Below are 22159 nucleotides of genomic sequence, written 5' to 3'. Positions count from 1 at the left end.
ACCCCCAACAAACAGCACTAGGGAAATTTCAGAGGGAGAGTCGGGTGGGGCCCTGCTCCCTAGGGCCTTTCCACCTGGGTGATTCCCTGAGAGGTCTGTGGCAGGGGTCACAGGGAGGCCACCAGCCTCTGAGGGCCCATTGTTCTTCTCCTCTGAGCTGGGAAAGATGTATACTCCCCACCCTTCCTCTCCACACCCAAATCTGCAGGCTTAGGGGCAGACCTTAGATAAACAAACTTGCCGTCTCGCCTTACCCAGCTCACAGAGAGCTCTCACAGCCTCACAATGGCCCTGTGATGTCCAGCCCTTCGAACTTATTGTCCCTAGTTCACAGATAAGAAGTTGAGGCCCAGAGAGTGGAAGTGGCTAGTTTGATGTCCCATACAGAGAGGTGGCACAGCCAGGACTGGGTATCCCAGTATGGTGTCCAGCATTTTAGTGCAGACTTGTGTGCACACCAAATACACAGCCATGCACTGACAGACAAATAGCTCCACAGGCCGAGGGCACGGTCGGAGTGGGGAGGAGAGAGGAAGACAGCCTCCATCCTCACCTCCTTAGTGGCCATGTGGTGATGGTGTAAGGGTTATTGCTGAGTTTAAAATGAGGAAACTGAGACCAGTATAAGAAAATTAAATGCCAATTTATTCAGCTCCCAGGCGAGGTTCTCTGGTCCGGGGAAAGGGGTAGACCTGATCCTAGGGGAACCCAATATTCAGGTTTTCCTGAGTTCCTGGGATGCAAGGTTTCCAATTTTAACACATGGGAAGTTGTAGGCAGACTGGGATGAGTTGGTCACCGGAGTCTTCCAAGCTCCCAGTCTGAGAAAATGAGACTCACCCAGTAATAAGCAGAAGATACTATGGACTGGGGCCAGGAGAAAAACAAAAGGTGAGGGATGGGAGAGACACAGTGAGCCATACAGAGCTGGCATTCTGCATGGCAGGCCTGGTCAGTCCAGCTCTTCATTTGCATATAGTCCTTCCCACCCAAGTCAAATCTGCTGGAGCCAACTCCATTCTCTTCCAACAAAGAGCCCAGACACTTGGTGGTAGTGTGTCACTTCCTGCTCCCAGCTCCTCTAATACCGCTGGAGAGTTCCATGTCCACAGGTCTTGCCTTCACCCCCTTCCCAGGCTCTGAGGTCAAACCTCAGGCACAGTGCAGGCAATGGGGCCATCCTCCCAAGTCCCAAAAGCCTGTTCCCAATAGAGATAGGAGAAGTCTGAACTAAGCAGGTTTCTCACTTCCTTATAGAGGAAGAAGATGTAAGAGAGGTGACTGATTTTAGTACGAAGGCCACAGGGCACAGAGTTATGCAGGAATACATTCACTGCGTGCACTCCAGTGATGTATATAGCCTCTGTAAACCTGTTTCCCTATCCTGAAAATGGGGACATTGTTCCCACCTTGTGATTGAATTAAGGATCAGATGAGCCTCAACAGTGGTTGTTGGAGAGGTCCTTCTCCACCCAGACTTGGGAAGAGATGCTTGTCCTGGGTCCAAATCTCATCCAGGTTTCCCAATTTTTTCAGGTCTTCTGCTTAACTCAGGTACCAGCTGACACCCACCCAGTTCCTGGTGTTGCCTTCAGGAGGAGTGGCAAGATGGGAGCTGGTTGGAGAAGGGGATTTTAGAGTAGACGAAGGAGGAGAGAATGGAATGGCTGGACTTTGAGATGAGAAGACAATTGGATGGGGAGGAGGTGCCAATTGCTGTAACTGAAGGGTTCTCAGTGGGGGCTCCAGGCAGGATGTGTCTGTGATATCTGGACCTCTGGAGTCCCTTAAGCACAGGGAGGCAAGTGTGTGGCAGCGAAGACATTCTGCCTTGGGTCCAGGCCCAAGACAGGTCTCCCTGAGCCCTGGGCAGACCATCCCACCTATGATCAGTAGAAGGACCCAGCTCCTCCCTATCCCAGGCCTGTGTAAACTCCAAGAGGTCAGGTCTCGTTCTCTATGCAGGCCCTGACTGGGGCAGTCGGTACCGTTAAGTTCTTCCTCTCTGAGGCTTTTCTGGGTCAACACTTGGAGGCTGTGGAGTTGGAGGCTGTGGAGTTGGAGGGCTGCGAGCCTGAGCTGGGAGATCTCTTCCTGTTCAGGCTGATGTCCCCCACAGGACGCTGCTGCGGGACCCATGTGGGCGTATACTGTGGCCATGGAGAGATCATCCACTCTGAGGGTGAGTGCCTCCAGCAGAAACGCAGGCCCAAGTCTGCAGAGAGGCTGTCCAGACAAGCCACACCCCACCAGTGAGTTGGCTACTCAGGGACAAACACTGAAGTCCCGGACTGGGGGGGTGTGTCTCTGAAAATGGGGTTTGGGCACTAAGGCTCCCTAAGGTCTCAAGAAATGGGGGTGTAGGGTCACCGGGCATAGGACCTAAGCCTGGTTCTGATCCGCACCACTCTGGCGATCCCCGCAGGCAAGAAAGAACCCAGGAGGCTGTGGGCCTTTTCTGGGCTCCTGGGAAGGTATCGTATCCAAACAGGGGCAGCGCCTGCTGCTGCGCTCCAGCTTCCTCTGGCGCATGCTGCGTAGATGCGGCGGCGTTAACCCTGAGTTCTGCGAGCGCAGAGTGCCTGAAGCCATGGAGGCGGACCCACCACCCTATCACCCCACGTGCAGCAACTGTGTGCACTTTGCACTGCGTCTGCTCACCCCAGATCCCAGCCTGGACCCCTTGCAAATATACCGGAGCTCCAGCAGCTCGGTGAGCAAGGCGCGGTTACCCACACAGGACCCCAATCCACCTCCTGAGCAGACTAGCCAACACGCCTAACCAATGCACAACTGCGAAATTCAGGCCCTTCCCTCCCCACCCAGGCCAGGCTTCTCCAAACTCAAGATCCATTTTTCTCTGGCAGGCACAAAGCCACCAGAACCAAGCAGACCCACCCACTTGTACCCACTTGTCTAGGTTTTTCCTGTAGAACCTTCCCATTACCCTAATAGAACCTAACCCCAATAGAATTACCCCCAGTGGAACTTTCCTACTGAGCCAAGCTCCTTTTTTCTGGGCCCCACTCCTTCCCAGGCATGCCCGCCAATTCTGGCCATGGAGACTTCGGGATGCTAGTTTACAGACCAAGATTCAGGCCTATGAACTCCTCCAGTCCCCATTCCCAGCCAAGAGACTCCAGCCACCTAAACTGACACCCCAAACTTGGGCACAACTGGATCCTACCTCTTTCCCCAGCCTGGTTCACTACTTTCCATCTGATCCAAGCCTTCCTTCCTTAGGCCTAGGGTACCTCGGGCCTAGAGAGCTGAACTGGAGGCCTCACATTACTCAGGAGTCCTGGTGGTCACACCAGACCCTTTCTCTTCCTTTTCAGGTGTGAGTGGTCATGGATGTGACCCGGGATTAGGCATGACCTTGGGCCCTCCTGGGTGGACATGGAGGCTTCAGAAAGATTCATTAAACTACTTTCCAAAGCTTAATTAGATGTTCACCGTCCTCTGTATCTGTGGATGGGAGATCCCGCAAGTGCAGAGGCAAGGGTCTAAAGCCTCAGCCTTTTCTCATATGAATACAGAATTAGAAGAGAATTAGAGATATAGTTACATAGTGATTCCTATATATAATCATGAATAATCACATTGTTATTCATATGTAATCACAGAAATATATATACTCAATATAGTCTTTTAATTTTACTAATGATTATCGGGTTATGAGGCATGGAACTGAGGTGACATTGTGAACAAAATGATCCTAAGGCAAGATGCCCTAAGCCCTCTGTCACACCCGCATAAGGGCTGCTGGCGGGCACCTGGGCTGTGTGGCAGCTCCAGCGCTGGGAAAGTGCCCGCTGTTTAGCCAGCTAGGGAAGGAGACACCCAAAATGTCCGAGGTCTCCTTCCTCTCAGGAGTTAGGAGAAAACTCCACTTCTCCAAGCTTGTGGTAGGCCTGATGGCCCTCAGGTAGCTCCACAGACATCCAGGGGCTCAATTGTCTCTATGTGATGCTGTGCTTCAGTGGCCACGTTCCATGTCTACTTTCATGTTTTGCTACTGCACCTGGTCCCTCCCTTTCTTAAAAGATAAAATCAGTAATAGTAACATAAATCTTAATGTCTTTGTTCTTTCTGGACAAGTATGAAAAAGTGCTGACTCGTTAGGTTTTCTCCTCGCCTCCACTACTTGAAAGACCTGGGCCCCTATCTCCAAGAAACGTGATTTACCTGACCTTATCACTGACCATCATTACCTCACCCTACCTACCCTGCCCCCTGCTTTGTACTCAATAAAAGTCAGAGCGTTCAGGCACTCAGGGCCACTGCCAGACTCCGCACTTTGGTTGGCAGTGGACACCTGGGCCCAAACTCTGTTTTCTCTTTCTTTGTGTCTTGTGTCTTTTATTTCCACAGTTTCTTGTCTCCACACCTCTAGAGAGGAGCTCACAGGACCCTGCAAGGCTCGACCCTACATGTATCCTGTTCCCCATCTCTCTAAGCTTTCAAGAGCTCCTCAGACCTCCATGAGCAGCGCATCCTTAAATTCCGCCACCTCTAGGAAGCTCTTCCAGGAAGCTCCTCGGCTTCCTACTGCTAAGCCAGATTTTGTAGGAAAGGGGGGCGGGAAAGGGAGCGTCCTTAGGCCTCTGAGGCCGGTCCTCTGGTGCGGTGACCCCTTACCGCTCTAGAACCCCCAGCCTGTGGGCACAGCCTTCTTTCCAGATCCTCTCTTTCCCTCCACGGCGTAGGAGAGCATCTGCGCGCGCGTCTGGGGAGAGCGGGGCCCCTGGAGCCCGTTCCGCCGACGCCAGGTGGTCGGGGCTGGGGGCAGGTGTTCCGCATCTCCTGGAAGACGGTCCCAGCGTCCGTCCAGCAGCCTCGCCCACCGCCAGCCCTGGAGATGAGCCAAGTCGCTTTAAAGGACGGGAGACGTCCTGAAGGGAGGGCGTTTCCGAGGGGTGGGCGGGGCCAGGCGCTGCCGCACCGCCCCTGTCGCCCCCTTGCGGACACGCCCTCCACTCGGCTGGCGCCGGTGCCTTTAAGACCTCAGCGCGCGGCCCTGATTGAGAAATCCGCGCGCAGCCTCCGCCGCAGCACACTGAGGCCTCTGCTGAGCCCCGGCCGCCCCAGCTCCCTCGCCCGCCGGCCGGGTCCGCTCTCCCTTCCTCTGCCCCAGCCGGCCGCCGGTCCCGCAGCCTCCTTCCCAGCGAAGTCCTCTCCCTGGCCGCCCCATGTCGGCCGCCCCCGCCTACAGCGAAGACAAGGGCGGCTCGGCCGGCCCCGGGGAGCCCGAGTACGGCCACGACCCCGCGAGCGGCGGCATCTTCTCCTCTGATTACAAGCGGTGAGGGAGCCCGCCCCGAGGCTCGCGGGAGGGCCGGGCCGGGGCGAGGCGCGCGGGCACCATGGACAGCGCCCGGGCCCAGCGCCGGCCCCGCCCCGGTCGCGCCAATCGGAAGCCCGCCGGCCTCCTCCTGCGGCCTCGCGCCGGGGTCCAACGCGGGCACCCCAGACTCAGGGGCTGGCCTAGGACGCGGCGGGGGGCGGGTGGGGGCTTGGGAGGATGGGCCAGCTCCGTTTCGGGAGGAAAGCCTCCGGTTCCAGGTGTTTCTCCGGTTTGCAGCGTTGCGTCACGGATTCCCTTCCTTTTTCGTGCTAGGCGGGTTGGTTTACCAAAAGTGTGGGGGAGGTGGCTGAGTCAGCGAACTTGAATTTGAGCCTGGGGCCTCTCCAGGAAGGCGGGCCCTGGATGTGCCAGCACAGCCTCCCAGCCTGACGGCTCCTGCAAATCCATTTCTCCTCTCTCTGGTCCCCGTCTCCATCCGGCCCTCACATTCCTGCTCCCCGCATTGTCCCTCTGGTTCAACGCCACCTTCACACCCTCCCCCACCTTTGACTCGTTCGTTTGTTTCTTCATTTGTTTCTTCGTAAATTCTGCAACAAGCATGTGTTAAAGGCCAACAGTGTCGAGCCCTGAACTAGTCACAGAATACAACTGTGAACATGAGACCCTTCTTGTCCTCAGGTTGCTCTGGAGGGGAGCACAGATGAAGAAGCAGTCAGGGACTGTTGGCAGTGGGAGCAGGGAGAGGACCTGGTCTCTGCTCCGGAGAGACGGGAGAGTGAGATATGTTCCAGGCAGAGAAAAGGGCTTTCAGGAAGGTTGAGAGCCTGGCAACAATCACTGTGTGAGCCACTGGACTGACCAGAAAAGGGGGTGGGGAGGACTCCTGGAGGGTTCTAAGCAGACGTTGTAATCAGCTTGATATTTTAGAAGGACCTCAGGCTGCTGCATTGTGGAGAAGAGATTGGAGGTGGGCCAGATTGAGCAAGAGACACGTGAGGTGGGTCTTGAAGTTCACAGGCCGGGCATGATGGTGGCCTACACCAGTGGAGAGGCAGAAGATTTGAGACTGTGGAAGAGGCGGAAGCCTCAGACTGGATGATTAATTGGATATTGGGTGAGAGGTTAGAGGGACCGCTGGGAGATGAGGATGTTACTGAGGTTACTAGTTCCTGCAAATGGATGGCTGGTGGTGGTATTCAGTGTAATTGGAAATAAAGATGTTACAAACAAATTTGTGGAAAATTAATGTTGAGCCTAGCTTTGGACATACTGAGATTATAAACTCCGAAGGACATATTACCCTATTAGGAAGCTGGATATGAGGATTTGGGTTCCAGGAAAGAGATTAGGGAATTATTAACTTATGTATGTTAATTCAAGCCATAGAAGGAAGTGGGGTTCACTCGGGAAGGGGGTATAAAATGAGTGCAGACACTGCACAAGTCTGAACCGTGAAGACACCAACTTTAGAGGTGACCAGAGAGCAGCAGAAAGTGTTTCAAGGTACCCAAGAAGTGAACTAAAGGCTGAAAGAAAATGTCATTTCAAGAAGGAGGGAGTGGTCAGTAGTTTCAATGCCCATTAACGTCAAATCAAACAAGGAAAAAAAATTCATGACCATTGGGTGACAAAGAGCAGCTCAATTCCTTCCCACTGTATTCCCCACTCCTGCCCTGGGAGACAAATTCTGGCAAAGTGAGGAGAACAGGAACTAGATTTTCCCCCCAATATTCTATTGTGGATGATTTAAACCATATGGAAAATGGAATAAATAATACAATGAATACATGTATATCATCCGTCTAGATTCAACCGTCATTGACCTTGTGCCATGTTTGCTTTATCTAACCACCTATTCATATACTTTTTTTGGTTGAACCATGTTAAGTTGCAAAGATCATGAATGACCCTTCAGCCCCAAATTCTAAATCAGCATCTAAAGCCAGATTAAAATGAATAAAGAAGCACATAGAAAGTGAATAGATAAAACACAGTGAATGGGAATTTTGCTTTCAAGAAGTTTGACTGTAAAAGAGAAAGTTGCTGGAGGAGAACCCAGTTCAAGGAAGTTTGTCAATTTTGTTATTTTGGGTTTTGTTGTTGTTGTTTGTTTCATAAAATGTATGGCTCAACATTTTTGTTTATTATTAATATTAGGCTAGGAGAGCCTAGAGCAAGTGTAACTGCTGATAGGAAGCAGCCAGTGGTGGGAGAGAGGCTGAAGGGAAGAAAGGAGGTACAGACTGCTGAGTGATGGGAGGGGAGGCTTACAGAGCTGGGTGGGAGAACTAGCCTGGGAGCAGGGAGGACCAGCTCTGCCCAGGGGGAAGAGAGCAGGAGCACAGGAGAGTATAAATGCAGATGGAAGATGAGCACAGTGGCTCATGCCTGTAATTCCAGCACTTTGGGAGGCCGAGGCGGACAGATCACTTGAGGTCAAGAGTTCGAGACTAGCCTGGCCAACATGTCAAAACCCTGACTTTACTAAAAATACAAAAATTAGCCGGTTGTGGTAATGCATGCCTATAATCCCAGCTATTCAGGAGGCTGAGGCAGGAGAATCACTTGAACCGGGGAGATGGAGATTACAGTGAGCTAGGATGGCACCCTGCCCTCCAGCCTGGGCAACAGAGTGAGACTCTATCTCTAAATAAATGAATAAATAAATAAACGCAGATGGATGGGAGTCTGGGGCAGGGAGCTACAGGGGATTTTATCTAAAGCCTTTCCCCTTTTCGGGAAGCAAGTAGTGAAGCCACAAGGGCAAGGCTGGGAATGGGGACTTGAGGGTCAAAGGCGTTTCAAATCAGTGATTAAAGCAAACCAGGCTGGGCGTGGTGGCTCATGTCTGTAATCCCAGCACTTTGGGAGGCCAAGGTGGGCAGATCACCTGAGGTTGGTGTCATGCATGTTGCTCATATAAAGAGACCACTAGACAGGCTTTGTGTGGGCAACGAGGCCGTTTATTTTGCGCTTGGGTGCAAGTGGGTCAAGTCCAAGAAAGGAGTAAGGCAAAGGGAGTAGGAAAGGGGATTTGTTACATAGCTTGGGACAAATGGTCAACTAAAGGTAGTAATCTATCTTGGGGAGAGGGAGGAAGTCATAGGATGCATGATCACAAGGTAGGGGTCATTTATTACAAACAGACATGATCATAAGGGTGGGGAGTAGCGGTTGCAGTCAAAGGGGAGGGTGCAGTAGACTACATGGTTACAGGGGTGGGAGTCTTGAGAAACACAGTGTCCAGGGGAATTTTTTGCAAGGCTGAACAGAAATAATGGATGCAGGCTGCAGCAATTAGTTGAGGTAGGAACAAGTTGTTTTACTTCTTTCTGTGGCCACCTGTTTACTTGCGGTTGCTTCAGACTTTCTGGTTCCTGGAGACCACCCAGAGGTGTACGTGTGGGTCACCAAGGCTAAAATGGCCAGGCCTGGACTTGAAGCCTAACAGTCGGGAGTTTGAGACCAGCCTGACCAACATGGAGAAACCCCGTATCTACTGAAAATACAAAAAAGAGCCAGGTGTGGTGGCGTTTGCCTGTAATCCCAGCTACTCGGGAAGCTGAGGCAGGAGAATCACTTGAACCCAGGAGGCGGAGGTTGCAGTGGGTGGAGATCATGCCATTGCAACAAGAGCAAAACTTCATCTCAAAAAAAAAAAAAAAAAGCCAACCACTACTGGTAGGGCAGTGGCATTGGAGCCCAGTGGGACAAGAGGGCCGAGGACGTGAGAGCAGTTGGAGGGATGGACACAGGTGTTGCAGGGGGAGGATGCTAGGCCTGGAGGAACTAGAGATAAGAGAAGGTTGATGGGAAGGAATAAATCAAGGATTGGCTCTGGAAAGGCAGGTAAGGATTAAGATGCCTGGGGTCAGAGTGAGAAGAGGGTATATGAGATTTCTTAGGAGGCTGCAGTCTAATTGCGGCCATGGGACTGGAAGTGAAGAGGGCATCTCTCACCTCTCATAAACTCCACTGACCCTCTAGTCCCTTGCCCAGAGACTGGGGATAGGCTTGGCCGGCCCCCTGTCCCTACCCTTCTGTCCCTTGAGTCCTTGTCTCTGAGCAGTGAAGAGGAAATCGGAGCCTCCCTCCCTGCCCGTGTCTGGTTACCAAGTTTTGGGGGCGGGCCGTCTGGTGACTGTGACGGGAGCCCCAGCGCCCTGGCCAGCTTAGTGCTATCCTGGAGAAGGACCTGATGCAGCGATTCCTGCAGCTCCCGGGGGCCGTGGTGAGGCCTGGGGTCAGAGGGGCCTGCAAAGCTGATCAAGAAGCTGCTAGCCCTGTGCTGGCGCCCGAAGGTGGGCCCCCACCCTGGTACCAGGCCTTGCAGCCTGAGGAGCTTCGGTGGCTGCAGGCCCAGGAGGAAGACACGACCCCGGAAGCATCCCTGGAAGGACCTTGCCCAGAGGCTGGCCAGAGCCAGAGCCAGCCACTACGGTATAGAGGGGCCCCCAGGAACCCCCCACCCACACAGCCAGGAAGGCCAGGGATGGGCAGCTGCACTCTCAGCCCAGACCCCTTCAGGTCCTACCTCCTCAGATAGAGGCTTGGGCTCACATTTAGGGTCCAGGCTGGGCAGAGAAGGTGGCTAGGGGCACAGTATGGGGGCTGAGAGTATGAGTGAGGAGAGATGAGGGGCTTAACTCCCTGGAGGCTCTGAGGGGAGGAGGATAGTAACGTATTTGAAGGTTGAGGTCCCACCTTGACCTTTTTCTTCCCACAGTCTTCCCGCTGGAGTGGGCTCTGGGTGAGGTATGGGGACAGGATAAAGCACAGACAGGGTTTGGCCAGCCACTCCCTGACAGTGGACTGGAATTTAGGTGGGAGGGAGTGGCAGGGAGATGTATATCGGGAGAGGTGAGCATGACTGACTCCCAGTGCCATGCCGGACCCCTGGCTGGCTCTGGCCACCCCCAGAAGAGTCCCTCAGGCCAGATCAGACTAGGGGTCAGGTCAGAGTGAGCACGGTGTAAGGGAATCGGACTATGGGAGATTAATGTTTCATGGCCTTAGGGTGTTGTGGCTTCATCCCAGCCTCTGCCTCCTGGGAATGGAAGTTGGTGGGAGTGAGGAAGAGAGGCCCAGGGCGGTCTCACCCCAGGAGGTTGCTGAGGTCTGTGTCAGTGCACCTTCGACGGTCAATCCTGCCTGTGCTGTCTGCTTTAGGCCCTGTGGTCCTGCCCTCTCTCATTCCCCTTCTCTTTCAGGGGCCTGGAATGTACTCCCTAGGTTGGGTGGGGAGGATGCCCTGGGGTGTGTACATTTGACAGGCGCCTGTGGCATTTGTGGGTGCAGTGAGGAAGGGAACACCCAGAGTTAACGGAGATTGGGCAAACATGGCCCTCCTTCCACAGAAGCGTGGGGAAAATCTGTCCCAGGTTGACCCCTGGGGCTGGATGTATTTGATCTTAGAAGCCTACATTTATCATCAAAAATCTCAACTAGGAGTCCACTGGCCATTTCGGTGAATGAGACTGGAGAGGCCAAGTTTTGTCCAAGTTTTCTGTGTATTAGATGTGACTGTGGTGTGTATGTCTGTATGGGGCATGTGTGCGGTGGGTGTGTGTGTCTCTATGAGGCTTTGGGGGAGCAGGGGGAGGTCTTGTGTTGGCATATGTTTGTGGGGGACATGTGTGGGGTGTGTATGTTTCTATGAGGCTGTGGGGGAGCAGGGGGAGGGTTTCATGGTGGTATGTGTGTGTAGGGGGCATGTGTGGGGTGTATATGTCTCTATGAGGGTGTGGCGGGGTGGGGAGAGGTCTTGTGCTATATGTCTGTGGGATATGTGTGTCTATATGAGGGTATGGGAGAGTAGGGAGAGGTCTCGTGGTGGTATATGTCTGTGGGGGTTTATGGGTGTGTAGGTGAGTTGTGTGGGAGTTTGTGTGTGTAGAGTTTTTCTATGGGAGGTGTCTGTGGGGGAGTGTGTTTCTCTGGGCGTTGCGTAGGCAGGGTTTTGTGTGTGTGCATGGGTTTATGTATGGATTCTACAAGTGGCTGTGGGGCCTGTAGGTATGTTTGTGTGAGTGTGGGTCTGTCTGAGGTGAGGGCATGTCTGTGGTATATGTGGGTGGTATCAATGTGCAGTTGTCTGTGGGGTGTGCAAACAGAGGATCCTGGGGTACAGTGTTGTGCATTCATAACTCAGGGAAGTTGGTGCCCAGCTCTGTCTTTGTTCCTAGGCCCTGGGTGCTGCCCAGGCCCAGCCAGCTCAATGGTCTACCTATATAGGCCCATGTCCCAGGTGCCCTGAGCTCAGCCTTCTACCCACTAAGAGACTCACAGCCTGGTCTGTGTTTGGGAGTGTAACAGGGTGATTGTCTTCTGGCCCTGGCCTGACCCTGGGAGAGTAGAGGGTGTCCTCTCGTTTGGGGGGTATCCCCCCAGGTGGGGGAGTTTCAGATAACATGATGGGGCTGGATATTTTCTTCTCACATGATAGCTAGCAAGGGCTTCAGTAACGCTGAAAGGCATCGTCTCCCTATTTTGCTTTCCCTCAAAAATCTCTTTAGGAAAGACAGTTTCTAAAATTCTTTGGATAGTGATTCTCAGCGCCCCTCTTCTCATTTTACGTTAGGTACTCACGTAGTTCTGCAGCCCTGTGACTCAGGCACATGTTGTGGCGGGTTCTTCTCTTCCTCTCAGCACTTGTCACTCATTTCTTCGCATCAGCAGCAGTCATTTGCTCCTTTATGGCTGTTAATCATGCTCCTTCCTCTCCTAACACTGCTATCCTCAATTTCTGATTTTCTGTCATTTCTAAATGTTGCATGTCTGTGACTAACTTTGCACATGCTGATTTTAAATTTTTATCAGTGGCAATATTTCTCAAGCTGGATTCTTGTGCCTAGGTCAGAGCTGTGGGTTACCAGAGTGTCATCTTGGAAATTAGTGTGTGTGAGTCTACACACACAGCTGCTCACCACATTTTGGAATTGTCTTGGCAACATATGAGTGCATCAGTTTCACACAACTTTATCAATTGCATATAGACACATTTTTTCATGGGTTTATTCATAATTCTCTAATCACTTCTTGACCACCAGTTCAAGAAGTACTCTGAGTATGGTTAGGCCCGTGGTTCACTGCACAAGGGCATCTGGCCAAGGAATATCAGCCCATGCTTCACTCACGGAATGGGGAGCAGCAGCTTGAGGGGCATGCAGATGGCAGATAGGCTTGCAGCAGCCCTGACGGTGAATGCTGGAGAGAGACTTTATACATGTATATCAGTTCCTTATCTTTTTTTTTTTTTTTTTTTTTTTGAGACAGGATCTCCCTCTTTCCCAGGCTGGAGTGCAGTGGTGCGTCTCAGCTCACTGCAACCTCTGCCTCCTGGGTTCAAGCGATTGTCGTGCCTTAGCCTCCTGAGTAGCTGGGATTACAGGTGTGCACCATCATGCCTGGCTAATTTTTGTATTTTTAGTAGAGATGGGGTTTCACCATGTTGGCCAGGCTGGTCTCAAATTCCTGACCTCTAATGATCTGCCCAACTTAGCCTCCCAAAGTGCTGGAATTATAATAAGGGTGAGCCACCGCATCCGGCCTCTGTTTTGAATATTGAACTTTGATTTACCGTAACCTAAATATTTTGCCTTTTGTTGTTATTATGGGCTGAATTATGTCCCTCCAAAGTGCATATGTTGAAGACCTAACCCTCAGTACCTCAGAACGTTACCTTTGAGGCGATTAAGTTAAAATGAGGTTATTAAGGGGAGCCCTAATCCACTATCACTGACATCTCTATAAGAAGAGGAAATTTGAATATAGGCACACAGAGGAAAGACCATGTGAAGACACAGAGAAGATGATTGTAAGAGTCAGAAAAACCTAAGTTTCTTCTACTCTTATACACACTACTCACCAGAGAATGCTTCACCTCTGGCCACAGAAATGGGTGGGGATTTCTCCCCACCAACAACCTATTCTCCAGTGGACACCAAGTGAATGTCTTCTAGTTCAAGTCAATCTACCTGGAGCAGTGTTAGATTTTTTAGGTTAAGGGTTCAGTCCCACAAGACTGCCCTCTGCTTCAGATGCCAGTTGCACATGGTAAGTTGTCACCTATACTTCTGACCAGCTGGCTATAAATCAGGGGTTCCCATGCCCACCTCCTTGGGTTCAGCTCTATGAGTGACTCACAGAACTCAGGAAAACTTTACTTACATTTACCCATTTATTATAAAGGATACAGACAAACACTAGATGAAGAGATGCATAGGGAGAGGTACGGAAGGAGGGGTGCAGAGCTCCCATGCCCTCTCCAGGCACCTCACCCTCCAGGCACCTTCACATGTTCCACAGTCTAGAAGCTCTCCAAACCCTGTCCTTTTGGGTTTTTATGAAGTCTTCATGATTCATCGTATCTTTGGCCATGTGATCAACTCAGCTGTCAGCCCCACTCCCCATTATCCAGAGGTCAAATGGTGGGATTGAAAGTTTCAACCCTTGGCTGGGCGCAGTGACTGTGCCTGTAATCCCAGCACTTTGAGAGGCCAAGACGGACGGATCACTTGAGGTTGGGAGTTCGAGACCAACCTGGCCAACATGATGAAACCTCATCTCTACTAAAAATACAAAAATTAGTCAGGTGTGGTGGCAGGTGCCTGTAGTCCCGGCTACTTGGCAGGCTGGAGCAGGAGAACCACTTCAACCCAAAAGGTGGAGGTTGCAGTGAGCCGAGATCGCACCACTGCACCACTCCAGCCTGGGTGACAGAGCGAGACTCAGTGTCATCAAAAAAAATTCCAACCATCCAATAACAAAAGAGGCTCCTATCACCCAGGAAATTCCAGGGATTTGGGTATTTCATGTCAGATGTTCCTATCACTCAGGAAGTTACAAAAGTCTTAGGATCTCTGTGTGAGAAACTGGGTAGAAGACCAAATATTAGAACAAATGTTCTCCCAGCATCCCTGTCATCAAGAGTTTTAGGAGCTCTGTCTCAGAAGTGGGATACGGAGACCATATATATATGTCTTTACAATATCACAAGAGCCATCTACAAGCCAAAGAAAGAGGTCCTAGAAGAAACCAATCCTCCTGAAACCTTAATCTCAGACTTTCAGCCTCCAGAAATGTGAGCAAATAAATTTATGTTGTTTAAGCCACCATCTGTACTAGTTTTTTTTTTTTTTTTTTTTGAGATAAGATCTTGCTTTGTTGCCTAGGCTAGAGTGTAGTAGCACAATCATAGCCCCTGTAGCCTCCAACATCTCGGTGCAAGTGATCCTCCCACCTCAGCCTCCTGAGTGGCTGGCACTACAGGCATGTGCCACCAGGCCTGGCTAATTTTTTAATTTTTGTAGAAACAGGATCTGACTATGTTGACCAGGCTGGTTGCAACTCCTGAGCACATGCAATCTTCCTGCCTTAGTCTTCCAAAGTGCTGGGATTACAAGTGTGAGCCACCATGCCTAGTCTATGGTTCTTTGTTATGGTGGTTCTAGGAAGCTAGTATAGCTGCCTTATTTTTCTCATAAATTTAGTTTTTATATGCCAAAGTTTAAGAATTAAACCTAGGCTTGGTACAGTGTACCTAGCCTTGGTACAGTGTACCTACTTGGTACAGTGTACACTGTACCTAGAATTAAACCTAGGTACAGTGGCTCACACCTGTAATCCCAGCACTTTGGGAGGCGAAGGCAGGCAAATCATCTGAGGCCAGGAGCTTGAGAGCAGCCCGGCCAACATGGGGAAACCCCATCTCTACTAAAAATACAAAAAAATTAGCCAAGTGCGGTGGTGCACACCTGTAATCTCAGCTACTCAGGAGGCTGAGGCGTAAGAATCACTTGAATCCGGGAGGTTGAGGTTGCAGTGAGCCAAGATTGCGCCACTGCACTCCAGCCTGGACGACAGAGTGAGACTTCACCTCAAAACAACAACAACAAAAACAAAATTAAACCTAGCCATGTTGTTACTAATAATTTTATAACCTTAATAAAAATTTTCCTTCCTATTTAAAAATAATTTAACTGTCAAGCAAATGTGGGATTTATTTTGGGGTGAAATATGTATACAAGTTAAATTATTTGCGCTGCCCAGGTGCAGTGGCTTGCACCTGTGATCCCAGTGCTTTGGGAGGCCAAGGCAGGTGAATCACTTGAGGTCAGGAGTTCGAGACCAGCCTGACCAACATGGTGAAACCCCATCTCTATTAAAAGTATGAAATTAGCCGGGCTACTTGGGAGGCTGAGACAGGAGAATCTCTTGAATCAGGGAGGCAGAGGTTACAGTGACCCAAGATCGAGTCGTTGCACTCTAGCCTGCGCAACAAGAACAAAATTCCATCTCAAAAAAAAAAAAAAATTGCTGCAAAGCAGTTGTCCCAATAGCATTTATTTAAGGGTTGTGGGAAAGGTTCTTTCTTCCTTAGATGAGTTATTGGTTCCTAATTTATCAAGCTGGACCTTTTATGAAATTCCCCCCATGACCTTTGAACTTCCATTTTTAACCTGGTACCATATAGCTTTTATCATTGTCTCATGGTTTTATGTTTTGAAGTCCAATAGGATGAGTTGTCTATCATTATTCCCTTCTTTTCCCAAAAAGATTTTTTGGAGTTCTTACCTACTGATTTTTTTTTCCAGATGAATTTTGCTGTCATTTCACAAAGTCTGACAAAATGTTCCCTTTGAAATTTCAATGTCTTAAAATGAAGTATGAGATCTAAAAAAAGAAAGAAACCTGTGTGTTTGGTTCAGTCACTACCCTTATTTCTCTCAGCCAAGTGCAAGGGATCACTTATTCAAATCTTTACTCATCCCACTAGGGTTTAGTAACTTCCTTGAATGGCTGTTCAGTGTTCAGTGACAGGTCTGGCTCTTATTGTGAGGCCATCTATGAAGTCTCTGGGACCCTTCCAGCCCTGGAATCACTTTGGTCTGAGAGGTCAGGACTTAGAAACATACTGGAGGCAGGGCAGGGGCACCCTGCTCTTGTTTTGGCACCTGCCTCTTTTCCGCTTGTCCTTCTTATCCATCCAACTGGTCCTGTTCCCTGAGCCAGGTCCATACTTTCCCACCCCAAAGCCGTCCTGTTGTCTCCTGGCTCTCTATTCCTGGCTGCATTCACTTCCTACACTGCCGTATCAAAGTACTACAGTTGGGTTGCTGCTTGGGACAATAGAAATGAATTGTCTCACAGCTCTGGAGGCCAAAAGTCCGAATTCAATGTGCTGGCAGGACCATGTTCCCTCTAAAAGCCATAGGGGAATCCTCCCTTGCCCCTTCTAGCTTCTGGGTGTGTGCTGGCAGTCTCTAGTGTTGCCTGGCTTATAGATGCATCTCTCTACTCCTCTGCCTTCACATGGTCTTCTCCCTGTGTGTGTCTCTTTAAGTGCCTTTTTTTGTTTTAATTTCAATTTAATCTATTTTTTGTAGATACATTGTGTCACCATGTTGCCCAGGCTGGCCTTGAACTCTAGGGCTTAAGTGATCCTCCAGCCTCAGCTTCCCAAAGTGCTGGGATTACAGGCATGAGCCACCTCACCCAGCCCACATGGCAGTCTTCTTGTAGGAAATCAGAATATGGGACTAAGAGACCCACTTTACTAGAGTAGGATTGCATTTAACTAACTACATCTGCAACAACTCTGTTTCAAAACATGGTTACATTCTGAGGTATTAGGGGTTAAGATGTAAACATATGCTTTTTAGGAGGGACACAGCTCAACCCATAATATCAGCTGGCTACATGTTTCCCCTGATCTGTGCTCTGGTCCCTCCTCAGGTTGGGTCCTGCCTGAGCCTCCCCTGGCCCATGTCCCTTGTTTCTGCCTGGACTCTCCTGATTAATACCCCATCCCCAGCCTTGTGCCCTCAGCTGACCCCTTGTACCTCCCACCAGGCATGATGACCTGAAGGAGATGCTGGACACCAACAAGGATTCCCTCAAGCTGGAGGCCATGAAGAGGATTGTGGCGGTGAGGGGGAAAGGAAGGGGCTCCCTCAGGGCAGGGCCTGGGTGTCCAAGAGCAGCTCTCCTTAGCTCCTTGTGGACCTTCCCCTAATCAGTGCTGTGCCTCCCTCCTCATCCCTCTTCCCTCTTCCCCTACCTTGACCCCACTACCCAGATGATTGCCCGAGGAAAGAATGCTTCAGACCTGTTTCCTGCAGTGGTGAAGAACGTGGCCTGTAAGAACATAGAGGTGAGCACTACCCAGCGAGGGATCGCTTGTCCTCACCTCTCCCAGGACCAAACTCAAGTGTGGGGTGAGGAAGGAAATGATTCAGCCCCTGGGGGCCCAACCTGCTCAGAAATGTCCCTGAGCCAGGAGAAGACACTGTCTCCATGTCCCTGAACTGGATGTGGATCAGGGTAAAGGACCTGGATACACTCAGGGGTGCTGTCACCCACTGGAAGAATTTGTCCTGTGGACCACAGCTGGCTGGGGTGATAATATCCCAGGGGTGGGGCGCGGGCACAGGTCCCTGCTGAGAAACCTTCTGCTGAGAAACCTCCTCTCCCCCAGGTGAAGAAGCTTGTCTACGTGTACCTGGTACGCTACGCTGAGGAGCAGCAAGACCTGGCCCTGCTGTCCATCTCCACCTTCCAACGTGGCCTAAAGGTCAGGGGTCTCAGTTTGCCTCCCAGGGACTGGGCCTCATTGGTGCTGTACTGGAGGAGTAGGCCCAGGGAGAGGCTATGAGCATGGGAGTGGGCTCTGTAGACCCCTTCCTACCTGCCCAAAGTTGGGAGGGTCACAGTCAGGAGAGGCCAGCCAGACACTCATAGAGTGGAAACCAGGCTCAGAAGGTGCAGAAGAGATGAAGTGGGTATCCAGGGCCTCTGTCTGTCTTCCTCCCAGGAGCCTATGGTAATAGCTGCTTCTAGTATGAACCACTTGAGACCCCAGAGAGTGGAGAGTCTCTGACAATGGAGAGCCCCTTAGCCCTCACCCCGCTTTGTGTAAAGGTGTGAAGAGTGGTCCACAGCCAGGTAGAATTCAACCTTTAGCATGGCCTGAATCTCCCACTCCATTCTCACCTTTTGTTTCATTTTGCCCAAGGCTTCTAGTTGGATTCATATGTGTTAGATGCATGCAGACGTCTCCACTGAGGGCTTTTCTGGAGAGTAAATGTAGCCATATCAAGGCCATTCTCTCTCCCCAGCTTTTTCAGCTCTGATTACAACCATTAACTCCCCTATTTTTGCATACCTTTATTTATTTATTTATTTATGAGACAGGATCTCACTCTGTTGCCCAGGCTGGAGTGCAGTGGTATAATCGCGGCTCACTCCAGCCTCGACCTCCTTGAGTTCAGGTGATTCTCCCACCTCTGTCTCCTGAGTAGCTGCGACTACAGGTATGCACCACCATGCCTGGCTAATTTTTCTGTAGTTTTTCTAGAGTTGGGATTCACCATGTTGCCCAGGCTGGTCTCAGACTCCTGGGCTCAAGTGGCCTCAGCCTCCAAAAGTGCTGGGATTACAGGCATGAGCCCCCGCTTTTAGTTCAAATTTCTGTGAGAGATTCTGAAAGGTCTAGCTCATCTTTTCATATCCAGAAGTTCTGTAGGTTGTTGGGCAGACAGAATTGACTGCTTAAGTCCAGGGCCCACCCCTTGTCCAATTTGCTATGGCCAGCAAGTGGGGTTGACAGTCAGCTTCTTTGGGGCGAGGGTAGAAAGCATGGTCACTTGCATATACAGTTCATTCATTTAGCAAATACTTGGGTGTCTCCATGCCACACATTGTGCTAGGTATCTTTTTACAAGTCAAAACCATGGAATCCATCTTAGATTGGCAAGTAATCTTTTGGTTTGAATAAGGGTTAAGTCACTTTATAAAAACTAATCTGAAATTGTTGCAGATTTTCACCTATAGTCTCTACCAACTGCGCCTTTCTCCCTTTTAGAAAACCAGAGCGCATTTAGTCCAACTTTATGTGATAATTTATTTCTGCAAAGTGCCAAATAGTATTTTAGATTTTGTAGGACATATAGTCTCATCCAGGCAATTACTCAATTTTGCCCTTACGGTGCAAAAGTAGCTATAAACAAGTGGGCGTGGCCATGTTCCAATAAATCTATATAAAAAACAGGCAATAGACAGATTTTATCCGAGGGCTGTAGCATGCCAGCCTTTGCTCTAGAACATCTCTGACAGGTCATCTTTTCTGATAGGGACCTCACTCCTTCATAAGGCAACTTGCTCCATCTCAAGACAACTACCACTATTTGGGGTGTTTTTTTTTTTTTTTTTTTGAGACGGAGTTTCGCTCTTGTTACCCAGGCTGGAGTGCAATGGCGCGATCTTGGCTCACCGCAACCTCCGCCTCCTGGGTTCAGGCAATTCTCCTGCCTTGGCCTTCTGAGTAGCGGGGATTACAGGCACGTGCCACCATGCCCAGCTAATTTTTTGTATTTTTAGTAGAGATGGGGTTTCACCATGTTGACCAGGATGGTCTCGATCTCTTGACCTCGCGATCCACCCGCCTCAGCCTCCCAAAGTGCTGGGATTACAGGCGTGAGCCACTGCGCCCGGCCCATTTGGGGTGTTTTTTAAACCATCATATTTTGTTGAAACCTCCACAACTATAATTTTTAAAAATTGATTTCAGGCCGGGCGTGGTGGCTCAAGCCTGTAATCCCAGCACTTTGGGAGGCCGAGGCGGGTGGATCACGAGGTCAAGAGATCAAGACCATCCTGGTCAACATGGTGAACCCCCGCAAAAAAAAAAAAAAAAAATTGATTTCAGGCTGGGTGTGGTGGCTCATGCCTGTAATCCCAGCACTTTGGGAGACTGAGGCGGGCAAATCACGAGGTCAGGAGTTTGAAACCAGCCTGGCCAACACGGTGAAACCCCATCTCTACTAAAAATATGAAAATTAGCTGGGTGTGGTGGTGCGTACTTGTAATCCCAGCTACTTGTGAGGCTGAGGCAACAGAATCGCTTGAACCCGGGAGGCGGAGGTTGCAGTGAGCCGAGATCACGCCACTGCACTTCATCCAGCCCAGGCGACAGTGCAAGACTCTGTCTCAAAAAAAAAAAAAAAATTGATTTCAAGCTGTATTGCATAATGACTATGCCTGTGAATAGCCACTGTACTCCAGCCTGGGCAACATAGGGAGACCCTGTATCTAAGAAATAAAAAGGGCCGGGCACGGTGGCTCATGCCTGTAATCCCAGCACTTTGGGAGGCCGAGGCGGGTGGATCACGAGGTCAAGAGATCAAGACCATCCTGGTCAACATGGTGAAACCCCGTCTCTACTAAAAAAAACTACAAAAAATTAGCTGGGCATGGTGGCGCGTGCCTGTAATCCCAGCTACTCAGGAGCCTGAGGCAAGAGAATTGCCTGAACCCAGGAGGCGGAGGTTGCGGTGAGCCGAGATCGTGCCATTGCACTCCAGCCTGGGTAACATGAGTGAAAGTCTGTCTCAAAAGAAATAAAAAATAAAATAAAATAAACTACAGGTTCACAAAAGGCATAAATAATAATATAATGAATATCCATACATCCAATATAAGAAATGAAACATTTCTCAAACAGCCAAAGCCTCCTATGTGTCTTCTCTTATTTGTCATTCATATGTATGTATTTATTCCTGTACTATTAATTTACATATTCCTCAGCAATATAAAATATTTTGTAAATGGTGTCATCATACTATATATGTATTCCTTTAAAACTTGTTTTCTTTTTTGTTGTCACTGACTTTTGGTCTCTCCTGTACGTTGGAACCAATCATTTCAACCCAGCATTCTCCCTTCTTTTTATCCGCCTAGGCTAGGGCTGTGTTTACTTTCTTAGGAGACCCGTCATGTAATCAAACCTCTGACTGGCAAGCAGATAATCCAGGTCACCCTACATCCTGTCTTTGTACAGTTGGTCCCTTGAACCTTCTATGAAACCCTGCTCTATTTGGTTTTATCAGTTTAGCACAGGGTCCAAGCCAGGGTGATTCTGACTCTTAATTATGTCCCTCCTGATTTTGTGTCTTCTTTCAAGATACTGATAAGCTCTTTGGACCAGGGCAAAAGACTGAGGCATAGCATGTTTCCAGGTTGACATTCATCTGTTAATAAACCTTCCCCAAGTACATTTCACTGAGTTGTTGACCCACCTGACTGTCCAGACTGCTGGCAATTTTCTATCTTGTTAAGAAGGCTCTTATTTAGGCCGGGTGCGGTGGCTCAAGCCTGTAATCCCAGCACTTTGGGAGGCAGAGGCGGGTGGATCACGAGGTCAAGAGATCAAGACCATCCTGGTCAACACGGTGAAACCCCGTCTCTACTAAAAATACAAAAAATTAGCTGGGCATGGTGGTGCGTGCCTGTAATCCCAGATACTCAGGAGGCTGAGGCAGGAGAATTGCCTGAACCCAGGAGGCGCAGGTTGCGGTGAGCCGAGATCGCGCCATTGCACTCCAGCCTGAGTAACATGAGTGAAACTCCGTCTCAAAAAAAAAAAAAAAAAAAAAAGAAGGCTCTTATTTAATAGCAAAAACTAAATAAATAAATGACACTTTTCATGACATGAGCAAAGGGTTGTGGGTGACACAGGGATAAAACAGATATGAATTCTGCTCTTAAAAATGCTTGGCTCTTAGGTGAAACAAAAGGCCTACCTAAAAAATGGCAATGCAGGAAATGCTGAGATTTCCACAAACATCGCTGAAATCAAGATACATAGTACTAATATCTACCGGCCTAGTTACCCCATCAAAAAGGAAAACAGATTTTTTTGATAAACTTTCTGTAAATCTGTAAGCATTTCCCAAATAAAACGTTCATACACACAAAAAAGGAAAACAGGTTTTAGCAGTTGATGTGATTGTTTCTAAAAAAACACAGACTCCTTCCTTTTTAATAAATACTTCCTTTTTTTTTTTTTTTTTT

The 22159-nt window shown here is 49.7% G+C and overlaps 1 protein-coding gene across 4 annotated transcripts in view; it reads left to right on the top strand.

Moving 5' to 3' along the window:
- The first annotated feature begins 4957 nt into the window (after positions 1-4957).
- Positions 4958-22159, top strand: part of AP3B2 (adaptor related protein complex 3 subunit beta 2) — a 40670-nt gene continuing 23468 nt past the window's right edge. The window contains exons 1-5 of one of the 4 annotated variants that reach the window (XM_032264848.1): positions 4958-5305; positions 17162-17237; positions 17388-17462; positions 17787-17882; positions 18123-18495. In XM_032264848.1, the coding sequence (XP_032120739.1) occupies positions 5193-5305; positions 17162-17237; positions 17388-17462; positions 17787-17882; positions 18123-18188 (426 nt within the window). In that variant the 5' untranslated portion in view covers positions 4958-5192 and the 3' untranslated portion in view covers positions 18189-18495. Of the gene's footprint in view, positions 5306-17161; positions 17238-17387; positions 17463-17786; positions 17883-18122; positions 18496-22159 lie in introns of those variants that run through there. The other 3 variants (XM_032264847.1, XM_032264845.1, XM_032264846.1) reach the window with 3 other exon arrangements.

Source organism: Sapajus apella, unplaced genomic scaffold (genome assembly GCF_009761245.1).
Source record: "Sapajus apella isolate SASKATOON/1434 unplaced genomic scaffold, GSC_monkey_1.0 scaffold147, whole genome shotgun sequence".
Lineage (NCBI taxonomy): Eukaryota > Metazoa > Chordata > Mammalia > Primates > Cebidae > Sapajus > Sapajus apella.
The sequence above is the reverse complement of the archived record's forward strand: the minus strand, read 5'-3'. Positions and strand labels throughout refer to the sequence as shown.